The following is a 14,337-nucleotide window of genomic DNA, read 5'->3' as shown; positions in this document are numbered from 1 at the left end:
AGTGGTATCTGTTTCCCTGAGATCTGGCATTCTCTGAAAAACTCTTGTTTTTCAGACTTAAGTCTGGACTTAAGTCTTATCCAGATTGCTCATGTCTGACAGTACTGCTCCTGCAGCGCCAGGCTCTGTTGCAGCCAAAGGAGAGGGTCATTGGTATAGAGCAGGAACAACACACTCTGTGTGGTGTAGGGTGTTAGCTCATTGACAGAGATATTGATCAGTGTTGGGCCAGGAGCTCAGACTGTTCCCACAGCTCTGTTAGCTCATTGATAGTGATCAGTGAACAATGTTGGACCACTCAAGTTGGGCCAGGAGCTGCAGGAGCTACACTTTCCCCAGGTTACTTTTCACACAGTCACCCTGGTAGTTATTGGGGTGAGTCTGTCTGCACTTGTCTATTTGGGGTGATCCAGACCCTAGGGTAACACCGGCTCAAGACGAGGTTGAAAAGTTAAAGCAGGACTTGCAGCTCAGTATTTCATTGTTGACTCCAATCTTGGTCACAGACCATTCATGGTCTGAGAGCTTGGAGTTAGTCCAGTTGTTCCTGGTCTGTGATCAGGGAATCCAAGAGGTCTGCTCTCTACCCCCTCTCCTCTCTCCTCTCCCCTTACTCCTCACTCCTCTCTTCCACCCCTTTGCTTTCTACTGTCTTCCCCCTCTCCCTCGTTCTCTCCTTTCCTTCCCCTGTTCTCCACTCTCTCCTCTCTCCCTCCCGACAGCTCCAGTTCTAGATTTAGTTCAGTGAGGGAGTGGAAATGTTGGACGAGGTCTGGAAGATTAAAGTCTTGGCCCGACAACCCCCCCCCCTCCTCGAACTGCCCTCCTCCTCATGGAAACTCCGTAAAGCCGAGAGATAAGCGGTGGATTCCTGGACCTGCGCAGGGGGGCTATTTTAAGCTGCTTTTTGTTTCCAACTGTCTCTCCAGCTCTGTCTTAACCCCTCCTTGCCTCCCAGGCTTTTATCTTTTCTCTCTGAACTCTCTGTACTGTTCTTTTACCCTCATTTCACTGGGGATTTCTACACTTTAGTGTGCTTTTACTGTGATTTGACTGTGCTTTACTAATTTTTACCATGATTTCACTGGGCTGTACTGCACTTTATTGTGCTTTTACCCTGTTCTCACTGTGCTTTACTGCACTTTTACCCTCATTACACAGGGCTTTGCTGCACTTTACTGTACTTTTACCCTGATCTCACTGGATTTTACTGAACTCTGCTCTTCTTTTACACTAATTTCACAGGGCTTTACTGTACTATTACGTTGATCTCACTGGGCTTTACTGCATTATACTTTGTCTTTACTGCAATCCCAGTGGGATTTTCTGCCTGCACTTTACTGTGTTGATAATAATAATAATAATAATAATAATAATAATAATAATAATTGCTTACACTTATATAGCGCTTTTCTGGACACTCCACTCAAAGCACTTTACAGGTAATGGGGATCCCCTCCACCACCACCACCAATGTGCAGCCCCACCTGGATGATGCAACGGCAGCCATAGTGCACCAGAACGCTCACCACACATCAGCTATCAGTGGGGAGGAGAGTAGAATAATGAAGCCAATTCATAGATGGGGATTATTAGGAGGCCATGATTGGTAAGGGCCAATGGGAAATTTGGCCAGGACGCCGGGGTTACACCCCTACTCTTTTCGAGAGACGCCCTCAGATTTTTAATGACCACAGAGATTCAGGACCTCGGTTTTACGTCTCATTCGATGGATGGCGCCTGCTTACAGTCTAGTGTCCCCATCACTATACTGGGGCATTAGGACCCACATGGACCGCAGGGTGAGCGCCCCCTGCTGGCCTCACTAACACCTCTTCCAGCAGCAACCTTAGTTTTTCCCATAGGTACAAACACAGTATAGTGCAGTAAAGCCACTGAGATCAGAGCAAAAACACAGTACAGTGCAAAAAAAACACTGACATCAAGGTATAAACACAGTACAGGGTACTGTACTGCGGTAAGCCACTGGGTTCAGAGTAAATACACGGTACAGTGCAGTACAATCCACTGAGATCTTGATAATGTGATCTCAGTAAATAATAGTCTTATCTTATCAGTGGGCTTTACTGCACTGTACTGTGTTTTTACCCCGATCTCAGTGGCTTTACTGTACTGTCCTGTGTATTTACTCTGATCTCAGTGGGCTTTACTGCATTGTACTGTGATTCTGCCCTGATTTCGGTGGCTTTATTGCACTTTACTGTGTTTACACTCTGATCGGTGCCTTTACTGTGCTCACACCCTGAGCTTAGTGGGCTTTACTGTGCTGTGTATTTACTCAGATCTCAGTGGGCATTACTGCACTGTACTGTGTTTATATCCTGATCTCAGTTGCTTTACTGCACTGTACTGTGTTGATTCTCTGATCTCAGTGGATTGTACTGCACTGTACCGTGTATTTACTCTGATCCCAGTGGCTTACTGGACCCTGTACTGTGTTTTTGCTCTGATCTCAGTGGCTTTGCTGCACTATACTGTGTTTGTACCCTGATCTCAGTGGACTTCAGCCAGCTCTGAGGAGTGCGTGACAGTGTGCTGGGACACAGAATAGTCTGTCAGAGCCAAGCGCTCCCAGGAGGAGGGGTATTTTTCCAAGGTTCATCACTCATCCTGGGTTTGTTCTGTACCAGAATCCCACTGCCAAAACCTCATACTGCTCCCCCTACCCCTGGTGGTTATTAATGTCCAGTAGCTGCCTCTTGCTGTCATCACCCTCCTGGTGCAGGGAGACCAGTTGGATCCAGTTACAGGCACACAGTCACAGTGAGCACAGACAGACACACACAGTGTAACACACACTATACAGGGCACAGGCACAGGCAGTGCACAGTACAGGCACAGACAGTACACAGTACAGGCACACACAGTGCAGACACAAACAGTTCATAGTAAAGACACACAGTACAGGCACATTCAGTTCACAGTACACACAGGTAACAAAACACATTACGCAGAGTGTGTCAGTGTGGGAGTATATCAGTGTGTGCTTCACTCAGTGTGTCAGGGTGTGAGAGTGTATTTTGGTATGTGTTTATCAGTGAGTGTCAGTGAAGTTAATGACACTAGTGTGACAGTGTTGTTAGGCTGCCCAGCCTGACCTGTTGCTATTCCTGGCTGGGTAGCTAAACCTATTTAAACTCCAGACACAGGACGTCCAGTCCAGAAGGGGGTGTGTGGCATCTGTCCAGATTAGTTTTGTCATAATGCAGCAAAGTGCATCCATGCTGGGGACAGTCCTGCCTTTCCTAGCCCAGACGATTCTGTCACCTTCTCTCTTTCGCTCGGCGATCACTCGTCTGTCTCCAGCTCCCTCTTCCATCCCTCCCTCTTTCTCGCTCCTCCTACCAGGAAGATCGACTCCCTCCTTCCTTTGCACCCCTCCCCTCTGTCTCTCTCTCACTTTGTTGTTTTGGCCATGTGCTCAGGGCGTCACAATGCCCCCTCCTCTCCCCCGCTCCCTCGCTCTCTCGGCCTCTTCTTACTTTCCCAATCAGACGCAGTTGCTCAGACACATGAGGCAGCATTGGAAAACCTGCGGGAGTTTAGCAGAGTGTCTGAGGCAGTTAGGAAAGCGTAGTAGCCCAAGAATCCAAACGGGGAGATGGGAAGTTCGATTCCTGTGGGTGTCTCTTTGGAAGCGTTTTCCACAGTGCATTAACTTTTATCTGTGAAGGAACAGACTGGAAGTCACAGTCCGCTGGCAAGTTTGAACAGATGGTTTTGTCCCAGTGGTTCTTGGAGCCATTCCTCCTGTCTTCTCGCAGGGACATCAACACCCCTTGTCTTCTTGCTTCTCCTTGTGAAGGATATTGTGGACGGTCAATCCTGCCCCCCTCTCTTTGGCTCTGTCTCTATCTGGCATCAGAACGGCAGATTGTGTTGTTCTCCCTGCAAAGCTGTGAAGAGATGAGGTGTGTGAGTTTCCTGCGCTGTGTGTGAATGGCTTCAGCAGCCATCGGCAGTAGGGGCAAAGTATCAGTGTGGGACAGTAGTGCTGCTGCCAAGGACCACTTCTGAGCTCATCTTTTCCCAACACAGTTCTTGTCCTCACGGCTCAGCTCATCTCAGCACAGATCATCTCTTCTTAGCACACATCATCTGAGCATAGCTCATCTCTTCTTGGTACAGCTCATCTCTTCTCGATACAACTATCTCCTCACAGCACTGCTCTTCTCTGCACAACACTGCTCATCTCAGCACAGCACAGCTCATCTCTTCTAAGTACATCTCATCTCAACACAGATAATCTCTCTCAGTACAGCTCATTTCTTCTCAGCAGAGCTCAGCACAGCTCATCTCATCTCCTCAGCTCAGCTCATCTCTTCTCAGCACTGCTCATCTCTTCTCATCTCATCTCAGCACAGTTCATCTCAGCAAAGATCATCTCATCTCTTCTTGGCACAGCTCATCTCGGCACAGCTCAGTTCAGCACAGCTCACCTCATCTCAGCAAAGATCATCTCTTCAGATCATATTGGATCAGCTCAGCTCATCTTGGCTTATCTCTGCACAGTATAGCTCCATCCACTTTCTTTGGTTTCCCGTTTTCTCCTTGATTTTTTCACCTCTCTCCTTTCCTTCTTTCCTTTCTTACCATTTGTTGTTCTCCCTTACCTCTTTCATCCCTGCTGTTCTTTGGATGAGGTGTCTGCGGGGAATCAGTTAGTGATAACCGCTCGTTGTCTCATGACTGAGGCTCAGGTGTTCCAGGAATTGCCAAGAGGGATGGACGCAGGTGTGTGTGACTTTCCTGTTTCCCGGAACTTTTTCCGTTTCTCCTTGAAGAAGAATTTTTCTTATCCATCTTATTGCTAATTCCAGCAGCGACACCAGATTGTGGTTCTGAAAACGGGACGAGCTCCAAATCAAAGAATCTGGAACCAACCAGTTTTGCCGCAAAAGGAAAAATATTGGGAATTTTAGGAGCATTTTATGGGCATTGTGGAAATGGGACACAGTTGACTTGTTCTCAGAAGAGTGTGGAGCAACAGAACGACGGAGAAAGACCAAGGGGAGGGGTGGAGACGAGGGAGTCAGGATATGATGAGGTGAAGTTCTTGTTTTTTTGTTTGTGGGACTTCTGAAAATCTGGAGAGTGTGTCCCAGATCTGCTTTTGTTCTCAAGCCTGATTCAAATCAAACCTGCCTTGTTAAGATAAGCTTCATTATAAAATCCAGTGCAATACAAAGAGACAAAGACTGCCATCTGTTAGAGGGAATTTCAGTTTCACCTGCAAGATTATCTGTTACAAAGAATGGAGCTGGAAAAGAGTACTGTAGGTAGGAATTGAAACTTTTGAGTGTATATGACTGTGTGTCTCTACAGTATCTACAGATCTGATTATGATGAGTGTGAATGTGAAGTTACAGGTGAGCTGGATTGTGTGTCTTTATGGTTTCTACAGATCTAAAGGTGATGGAATTTTAATGTGAAAATAGATGAACACAGTAAAGTGTATGATGTAAAATATAAAGTGTAAAAAATACGAGTAGTACAGTACAGTACATTGTGGTAAAGACGCACAGTAAATTACTACAGTGCGGCCATTGGACTACAGTACTTTATGTATGGTAGAGTGCAGTATACTACAGTATAAAAATGACTACGGTATTTTTAATAAGAATAATTTTAATATTAGAAATTGCAACTGATAGATTTATGCTGTAACTGTTCAAATTGCTCAGGACAGAATTACTTAGTTCAGCATGGTTCACTTATTGCACTATTTCCATTTGAGATGAATCAGTAGTGCTATTGTCAAGTCAAAAAAGTTTCCTAATACCCCCTAGTTTCACTATTAAGACCCCCCCTTCATTCTTAATACCTCACAGATTCACTCTTAACACCCACCTCCCCCCAGCCGGATTCAGTCTCAACACTCTCACTCTAAATACACCCCTATTCATCCAAACACTGCCCAGGTCGCCCCCACACCCCCCTGATTGTGCACCCCAGTGCCCCTGTCACCACCCTGGTATGACATCGGAAGGAAGCCAAGGCCTGCAGGGGCAGGGCAAATATTTTCCATGTGAGAAAGAGCGTGAGGAGGGCAGGAGAGGGGGAAGAGGCAGGGAGAGAGGAAGAGAGGGGCTCACAGCTGGTTCAGTGTGTGTTGCTAATCTGGGCTCTGTCAGTCAGACAGTGATGCATTCCCTACTGCCCTGCGTTAACTCTTCACACTGCACTCAGCCTGCACATGCACTGCACAAAGCCTTCACAGACTGTACACACACTGCACACAGCCTGCACGGACTGTTCTCACTCTGCACAAGCCTTCACAGACTGTACACACACTGCACACAGCCTTCACAGACTGTACACACACTGCACACAGCCTTCACAGACTGTACACACACTGCACACAGCCTGCATGGACTGTTCTCACTCTGCACACAGCCTGCACACACCATACACACACTGCACACAGCCTGCACAGACTGTACTCACTCTGCACACAGCCTGCACAGACTGTACTCACTCTGCACACAGCCTGCACAGACTGTACACACACTGCACACAGCCTGCACAGACTGTACACACTCTGCACACAGCCTGCACAGACTGTACACACTCTGCACGCATTCTACAACTGCTCCAAACATACTCTGCTGCACTGCACATGTATTGTACACTACACCCTCCATAAATCGGTATTACACACACTCTTCACAGTCTTCATGCACTGTATACACTTTATACACACCTGAATCTCACAGTATAATCACAATGCCTTGCCCTACACACACATCACACATACACAAGTTACAAAGCACCAGGCACAAAACGGAAGATGGTCTGCATTATCTGCATCTTGTATAGCTGTGGCCCAGTGTGCATCATGTAGGCCCTGACTCAGATGATCACACACGAGAGAGTGGGGGCTGTGTTTGGGGTGGAGCTGGGCTTATGATGATGTCTAAGGTTGGGGGTGAAGAGTTGCACACCTGTACTGTATGTCACCCCCTGAGACTTAAACAAGTTGACTGTGAAGGCTTCAGCCCATCCCGACCAGAGGTCACTAGCACCAGTGCCACTGCGGTTTCCCCAGTACTGACCCACAGCCGCCTGGGCTGGGGTTATCCTCCGAGCGAGGGGGAGAGTGATGTCGATGTCTGCGCTGTATTCCAGATAACCAGTTCCGCATGTCCATCCTGGAGCGGCTGGAGCAGATGGAGAAGAGGATGGCCGAGATGACCGCCTCGCAGCAGCAGCAGCAACAACATCAGCAGCAGCAGATGACCCGGCAGGCTGCACAGCCGCAGAGCGCCGCGCACGCCCAGGTACTGTGTGGTACAGCGTGGCAAAGGAGGACTTGCTGCAGCTCAATACAGGGTAAAGAGTGAGGTACAACATAGGACAGTGTGGCTTAATGTATCGCCCGCTGCTATACAAGAGGCAGGTTCAGTGCCGTGTAGCATAGTACAGTGTCATACATTAAATCACAGAAACTAGGCACAATAGACTGCAATAGGCATTGCATAGAACTGTATAGTACAGTGTAGAATATATGTTAGAACAATGTTTCATAGTGTAGATTAGTTGCACTATAGTATAGCATGAGAAGTATTGTAGGTTGTGGTTCACATGCCGTTATAAGCTACAGCAGAGAGCAATGGTAATACTAAAAGTCAGGCCCTAAGAGAGGGGGGGCAGCTTTGGCCTGGGCTTCACCTCACAGGGGGGCCTCACCTCAGCCAAGGGAGCATGGTCCTCTACTTTAGCCCTTTGGCTGTGTTTCCCGACTTGATTCGAATTTGGAACTTTTACCATATACTGTGCTTCTCGACTAAAGTCCACGGCTGTGAAAAACGTCCCCCTTTCAGTGCTGAATCTACCATTCTTTAGAAGTTTCAAAAAGCCCGCCTTAATCTTCCCAGTCTTCCGTGCCATTCTTTACATTAAAATATTTTTTACCACTCTTCCCAAACAATGAGGGGGCCTCACACAGTAAAATGGCCCGGGCTTCTTCTGAGCTCTCGGAGGGCCTGCTAAAAGTATAGTGATGCAATGACTTGTAGTATTGCAGAGAAAGCATAGCATGCATAGCACATTACAGTATAACATAGTATTGTATATTTTATTACGCAATAACATTGCAAAGTGTACTGTATTTCGAGTGCATCATAGTTCTACCCTGTATCGTGCTGTGTATTAGGATAGAATAGTACTGAACGTCACAGATTAGCACATTCTCACCCCCTCTCTCTCCTTCCCTCTGTCAGTCTAACGTCAGTTAGCAGAGCCTTGCGTGTGAGGCCCTGTGTGTTTCAGCCATCTGTCCAGCTGGGGTATTAAAATGGGAGGGAGGTCGGTGTCTGCGCGTCACACTCACCTGCCCACAGGCTAATTTAAACCTTTAAATCCTTTAATAACTCAGCCCCCGCCATCTCTCCCTCCCTCTCTCCTCTTCCATTCTCTCTCTCCCTGCCTTGCCATCTCGTCTCTGTTCTTCTCTCTCTTTCCAAAACGCCCCAGTGCGTCAGAGGTACTTGCAGAGGGATTAAAAGGATGAGGGACAGGACAGATGCCACAGAGGAAAGTCGGGGGATGGGAGGAATAAATGAGGGCGTATGTAATGTTTCCGAATCGGGGCAGTTCAGTGGGAGAATATGAGACCCTACCTAACCCAGCGTGGAGAGAGAGAAGAAAGGAGTGATGTCTTTTGTGTCTCTACATCCTGCCTGTCTCTGTGGCAGTGGCAGTGTGGTGTCTCCAGCTCTCCCCCATCTGTCTCTCCCTCTCTCCGTGTCATATTTGCATTTTGTAACAATTATACTTAATGGTTCCCTCCCCTTCTCTCTCTTCGTCTCTTCCTCCCTCTCCTCGCTCTCCCCCTGTCTCCCTCTCGCCCACTCCCTCTGTCTTCCTCTCTCCCACTAACCCCCTCTCCCTCACTCTCCTCCCCCTCTCCCTCACTCTAACCCCCCCCCCCCCCTCCTCCCTCTCTCCCCTGCCCCTCTCTCTCCAGTCCTCGCAGTCCTTCGAGCAGCGGATCGTGGCGCTGTGCGAGCAGATGATGGCTGGGGGCCGGCAGTGGGTGCGGCCTGCAGGACTGGTGCACTCAGTCACTCACCGTGGGATGACCCTGCTCCACCTGGCCGCCGCGCAGGGATACGAGCAGCTCATACACACGCTCATCCATTGGAGGTGAGGAGAGAGGGAGGGGGAGGGAGGCAGAGTGAGCAAATGGCTGGAGAAATGGGAGCTATGGTGAGGAGTGAGGGAAGAGTAAACCAAGGAAGAGAAGGAAAAAGGCATCATAAGAGGAGGAAGCTGCATGGAGAGAGACAGATGGAGGGATGAGGCAGTGCGTTGAGGAAAGCGGTGACACAGAAGTGGTAGTTGTGTTATCTTGAGTTGTGTCTTACTCTGTGACGTAAGTGTGTCGGTGCTAATGTGTATGTATCTGGTAACAGTGTAATTCTCTCTCCCTCCCTCTGTGCAGGAGTGTGAACTCAGACAGTCTGGATCTGGAGCAGGAAGTGGACCCTCTCAATGTCGACCACTTCTCTTGCACCCCCTTGGTAATTCACACCTCTGCTGTTACACTGCCCTAACACAGTGCACCGAGAGGTAAAAAACACTGTACTGTAAGACTGACACACTGCACCGAGAGGTAAAAAACACTGTACTGTAAGACTGACACACTGCACCGAGAGATAAAAAACACTGTACTGTAAGACTGACACACTGCACCGAGAGATAAAAAGCACTGTACTGTAAGACTGACAGCACACAGAGAGATAAAAAACACTTGTTTTTTATCTAAAGGACAGAATTCTTCACCCAAGGGGTGAGACAGGGCTGCAGCCTGAGCCCAACACTGTTCAATATCTATATCAAAGAGTTAGCAGGAATGTTGGAACAGTCTGCAGCTCCTGGTCTCACACTACATGACACAGAGATCAAGTTCCAGCTCTATGCAGATGACTTGGTCCTACTGTCGCCCACAGAATAGGAGCTGCAGCAGAGCCTGGCACTGCTGGAGCAGTTCTGTCAGACCTGGGCACTGACAGTCAATCTGGACAAGACCAGAGTGATGGTTTTCCAGAAAAAAGCCAGACCTCAGGAAAACAAGTACCAATTCACACTCAACAACAACACATTGAAGCACACATCCAGCTACACATACCTCGGTCTGACATCTGGGAGTTTTGACCTGGCAGTGAAGGCACTGAGGGAGAAGGCACTCAGGGCCTTCTATGCAATAAGAAGGAGGCTTTTCAACATCAACCCACCAACAAGAATCTGGCTCCAAATATTCGAAAGTTTAATCCAACCCAATGCCCTATATGTCAGTGAAGTGTGGGGTCCCCTCACAGGCCAGGATTACATTAACTGGGACAAACACCCCACAGAAACTGTACACATGGAGATCTGTAGAAACATCCTCCATGTGCAGAGAAAAGCACCTAACAACGGGTGCAGGGCCAAATTAGGCCAACACCCATTATTAATAAACATACAGAAGAGGTAAATAAAGTATTGGCTACACCCAAAAAACAGTGACCAAAGTTCCTACCACCACAAGGCCCTGCTGAGCCAAGAGCTGAGCCCAACAAAGAGCCCTCTGAGCCAGCTGGTCCCGAGGATCACTGACCCGAGCCACACTGACACCAGCCAGCCTCAGGACAGCACTGCTAGAGCACCACAACTCAGACCCAAGCACATCACAGCACAGATCAAACAGAAATACCTCACACACTGGGACACACACACACAAACACAACATAAACTGGAATGCTACAGAATTCTAAACAGACAGTACACACTAGCCAAATATTTGACCAACATAAGTAACGGCAAATAGAAACAGACCCTGACAAAGTACAGGCTCAGTGACCACAGCCTGGCCATAGAAACTAGGCGACACAGGCAGACCTGGCTGCCCAGAGAGGACAGGCTGTGCTCCCACTGCCAGCGGGGAGAAATAGAGACAGAGATGCACTTCCTACTGCACTGTGACAGATACTCTGGGATTAGACAAACATTTACATATCTAATCCCAGAATTCCCACACCTGCCAGAATCACAACGGGTCCCAATCCTACTGGGAGAAGGAGGAGGGAACTCAGTTGAACTGGCAGCCCAGTATGTTACCTCCTGTCATAACCTGAGGGACAGTGAGCCTGTCTCCCAATAATGCTCCATGTTTATATGTAAATATCTTATGATTGTGTCTTTATTGAGAATGTCTGTAAATGTCTGTAGATTTTTGTTTTATGTTAATTGTATTTGTTGTGCTTTGGCAACACTGATTTTACTCATTGGTCATGCCAATAAAGCATCTTTAAAAAACACTGTACTGTAACAGTGACACAGCGCACAGAGAGATACAAAACTCTGTACTGTAACACTGACACAGTGAGCTATAACACTGTACTGTAACACTAACACAGTGAGCTATAACACTGTACTTTATCACGGACACTGAGCTCTAACAGACTACTGAATCACTGACACAGTGATCTATAACTATACTTTACACTGACACAGTAAGCTCTAACAAACTACTGTAATGGTGACACAGTGAGCTATAACACTGTACTGTATCACTGACACTGGGCTCTAACAAACTAATGTATCATTGACACAGTGAGCTCTAATAGACAGTACTGTAACACTTAACACTGAGCTATAACAGACTGTACTTTATCACTGACACAGTAAGCTGTAACACTGCACTGTATCACTGACACTGAGCTCTAACAGACTGCTGTAACACTGTACTATTACACTGACAGAGAGCTATAACAGACTACTGTATCACTGACACAGTGAGCTATAACACTGTACTGTAACACTGACATAGTGAGCTATAACACTACTGTAAAGGTGACAGTGAGCTATAACACTGTACTGTAACTGACACTGAGCTATAACACTACTGTAATGGTGACACAGTGAGCTATAACTGTACTGTATCACTGACACTGATTAATAACTGTACTTCAACACTGACACAGTGAGCTCTAAGAGACTGTATTGTAATGGTAACACAGTGAGCTATAGCACTGTACTGTATCACTGACACAGTGATCTATAACTCTGTACTTCACACTGACACAGTGAGCTCTAACAGACTGTACTGTAATGGTGACACTCCACACTAAGTACACTAAATTGCCTTTTCCCTCTTTCCTGGCCAAATTTCCCATTGGCCCTTACCAATCATGGCCTCCTAATAATCCCCATCTATAAATTGGCTTCATTACTCAGCTCTCCTCCCACTGATAGCTGGTGTGTGGTGAGCGTTCTGGCGCACTATGGCCCACAACATCCAGGTGGGGCTGCACATTGGTGGTGGTGGAGGAGAGTCCCCATTACCTGTAAAGTGCTTTGAGTGGAGTGTCCAGAAAAGCGCTATATAAGTGTAAGCAATTATTATTATAATTATTATTTCCTTCTCCCTCTCTTTTAGATGTGGGCCTGTGCTCTAGGACACCAGGAGGCAGCAGTGTTGCTGTACCGCTGGAACAGCCTGGCTCTGGGGATCCCAGATTCACTAGGTCGGCTGCCCTTGGCGGTGGCACGGTCCCGGGGTCACACACGGCTTGCTTGTTGCCTGGAGGAGCTGCACCGACAGCAGGGGGCATCAGGGGGTACTGAACCCCAGAATTCCCTGTGGAGCACAGCTACTGAGGAGCTGCAGACCCCCTCACCTCTATCCACCAGCCCCGATACTGGTAATGGATTTATAGATGTACAGTATATGTGTACTGCATTACTGTAAATTAAGGTTTCAAACATTGTGTTAAATTGTGTTTGGAATCTCACTATTTCTGGGTTTTATATATTTACAAAAATATATATAGTAAAACCTGGAATTTGTCATTTTTAATTCAATTAGCCCTGCATTATGTCCCATGTGGTGAGAGTGAGATCCTGAGGACACCCTTCTCTGACCTGTCAGATCACTCACCCTGTGACTCTGCATAGAGCCTGACAGGAGAGTGAGGACTGTGCACACCCTGCTCTGACACCCCTGTCAGATCACTTACCCTGGGACTCTGCACAGAGCCTGACAGGAGAGTGAGGACTGTGCACACCCCCCTCTGACACCCCCTGTCAGATCGCTCACCCTGAGCCTGACTGGGAAGGTGAGCTGACTGCAGTGAGCCCTGCACCCTTCACTGACAATACTGTGAGTTTGTAGGGACCCAATCAGCCACAGGGGGGCGCTGTTGTACCACAAGCTGTTTAGCCTCAGGCTGACTCTAGCCCACCCAGCCCTGCTAATTGCTCACTTGGGGACCCCGGTTCACAGTGGGTCCGGGTGACAGAGTCTAGACAGGAGCCATTGCTGTTCAGACTGATGGGGCTCGACCTGCGCTCTGACTGTGTGTCTTCACTAGGCATTCCTTAGTGAGCTCTTGTGCCTGAGTGTACCGTGCCAGTGCTCGAATTTGTTTCTATCAAGCTGAAATCTGCTGCCTCTCATACTGATAACAGTGTCCTCTTTCTTCCCCTCTCTGCCTCCCTGTCTCTCCCTCAGGGCTCAGTTCTTCCAGCAGTGTCCCATCCCCCAGCGACCCGCCCTCGCCCTCCCCCAGCTCGGCCTACTCCAGCAGCTCCCTCCCCCAGGACACAGCCATGGACACCTCCCCCTCCCTGTCCCCCTCCTCCCCGTCCCCATCTCCCACCCTCGCCCTCCCCCTCTCCCTGCCCGAACCCTGGGACCTGCCCCACGACCAGGCCGCTGAAGCCGGGGACTCGGGGCTGCGCTGCAGCTCGGGGGACCCCTCTTTCCTCATGGACTATGAGCTGGACTCCCAGCCGCCTTCCGGGTTCCCCCCTGCCTCGCACGACCCCCTGGAGGCCGAACTGCTGAACTACAGCGAGAACGCTGAGAACGAGGGCTACCTGCCCTCAGTGGAGGTTCTGCAGGTACGTGGCGTACAGGAGGTCCCCCAAGTTCTCCGGCCTCTCTGCTGGCCTTAGCTGGCTTGTCTATCTGATTTTCCCAAGTCTGGCCTGGATCCTTGTACCAAACACTGCCCCGTGGCAACAGTTTAACCTGGGATTTCTTATTGCTGGATCTTGCTCAGCAGGACATGGGATGCAGATTATCTGTTCTGCTTGCAGCCGAGGAGAGTTTCACGTTCAGGGTTACACAGCGGGGGTTGTGGTGATGACCAGGGCATCAATGGCGCTCTGCTGCTACAGAACAGGTCAGGCTAGGAAAAAGGAAATGCCGGCTCTTTTTGTCCAGCAGGTGTCATTGTGGAAATACCAGAAGGACATCACCTTTGTTCGCAAATCTTTAAATACAGGGATAAAATATTCTCTGCAGGTTTCGGATCCGGGAAGTACTCT

General features: G+C 48.5%; 1 protein-coding gene across 2 annotated transcripts in view; it reads left to right on the top strand.

Annotated features, from left to right (window-relative positions):
* camta2 (calmodulin binding transcription activator 2) overlaps positions 1-14,337 on the top strand; it is a 39,409-nt gene that overhangs the window by 15,481 nt on the left and 9,591 nt on the right. For both annotated transcript variants that reach the window (XM_088910722.1, XM_088910721.1), the window contains exons 12-16: positions 7,150-7,301; positions 8,990-9,168; positions 9,467-9,545; positions 12,443-12,707; positions 13,517-13,908. In XM_088910722.1, coding sequence (XP_088766848.1) covers positions 7,150-7,301; positions 8,990-9,168; positions 9,467-9,545; positions 12,443-12,707; positions 13,517-13,908 — 1,067 coding nt within the window. The remainder of the gene's footprint in view (positions 1-7,149; positions 7,302-8,989; positions 9,169-9,466; positions 9,546-12,442; positions 12,708-13,516; positions 13,909-14,337) is intronic.

The sequence above is a fragment of the Atractosteus spatula genome, chromosome 3 (assembly GCF_055471065.1).
Source record: "Atractosteus spatula isolate fAtrSpa1 chromosome 3, fAtrSpa1.hap1, whole genome shotgun sequence".
NCBI lineage: Eukaryota > Metazoa > Chordata > Actinopteri > Semionotiformes > Lepisosteidae > Atractosteus > Atractosteus spatula.
The sequence above is the reverse complement of the archived record's forward strand: the minus strand, read 5'-3'. Positions and strand labels throughout refer to the sequence as shown.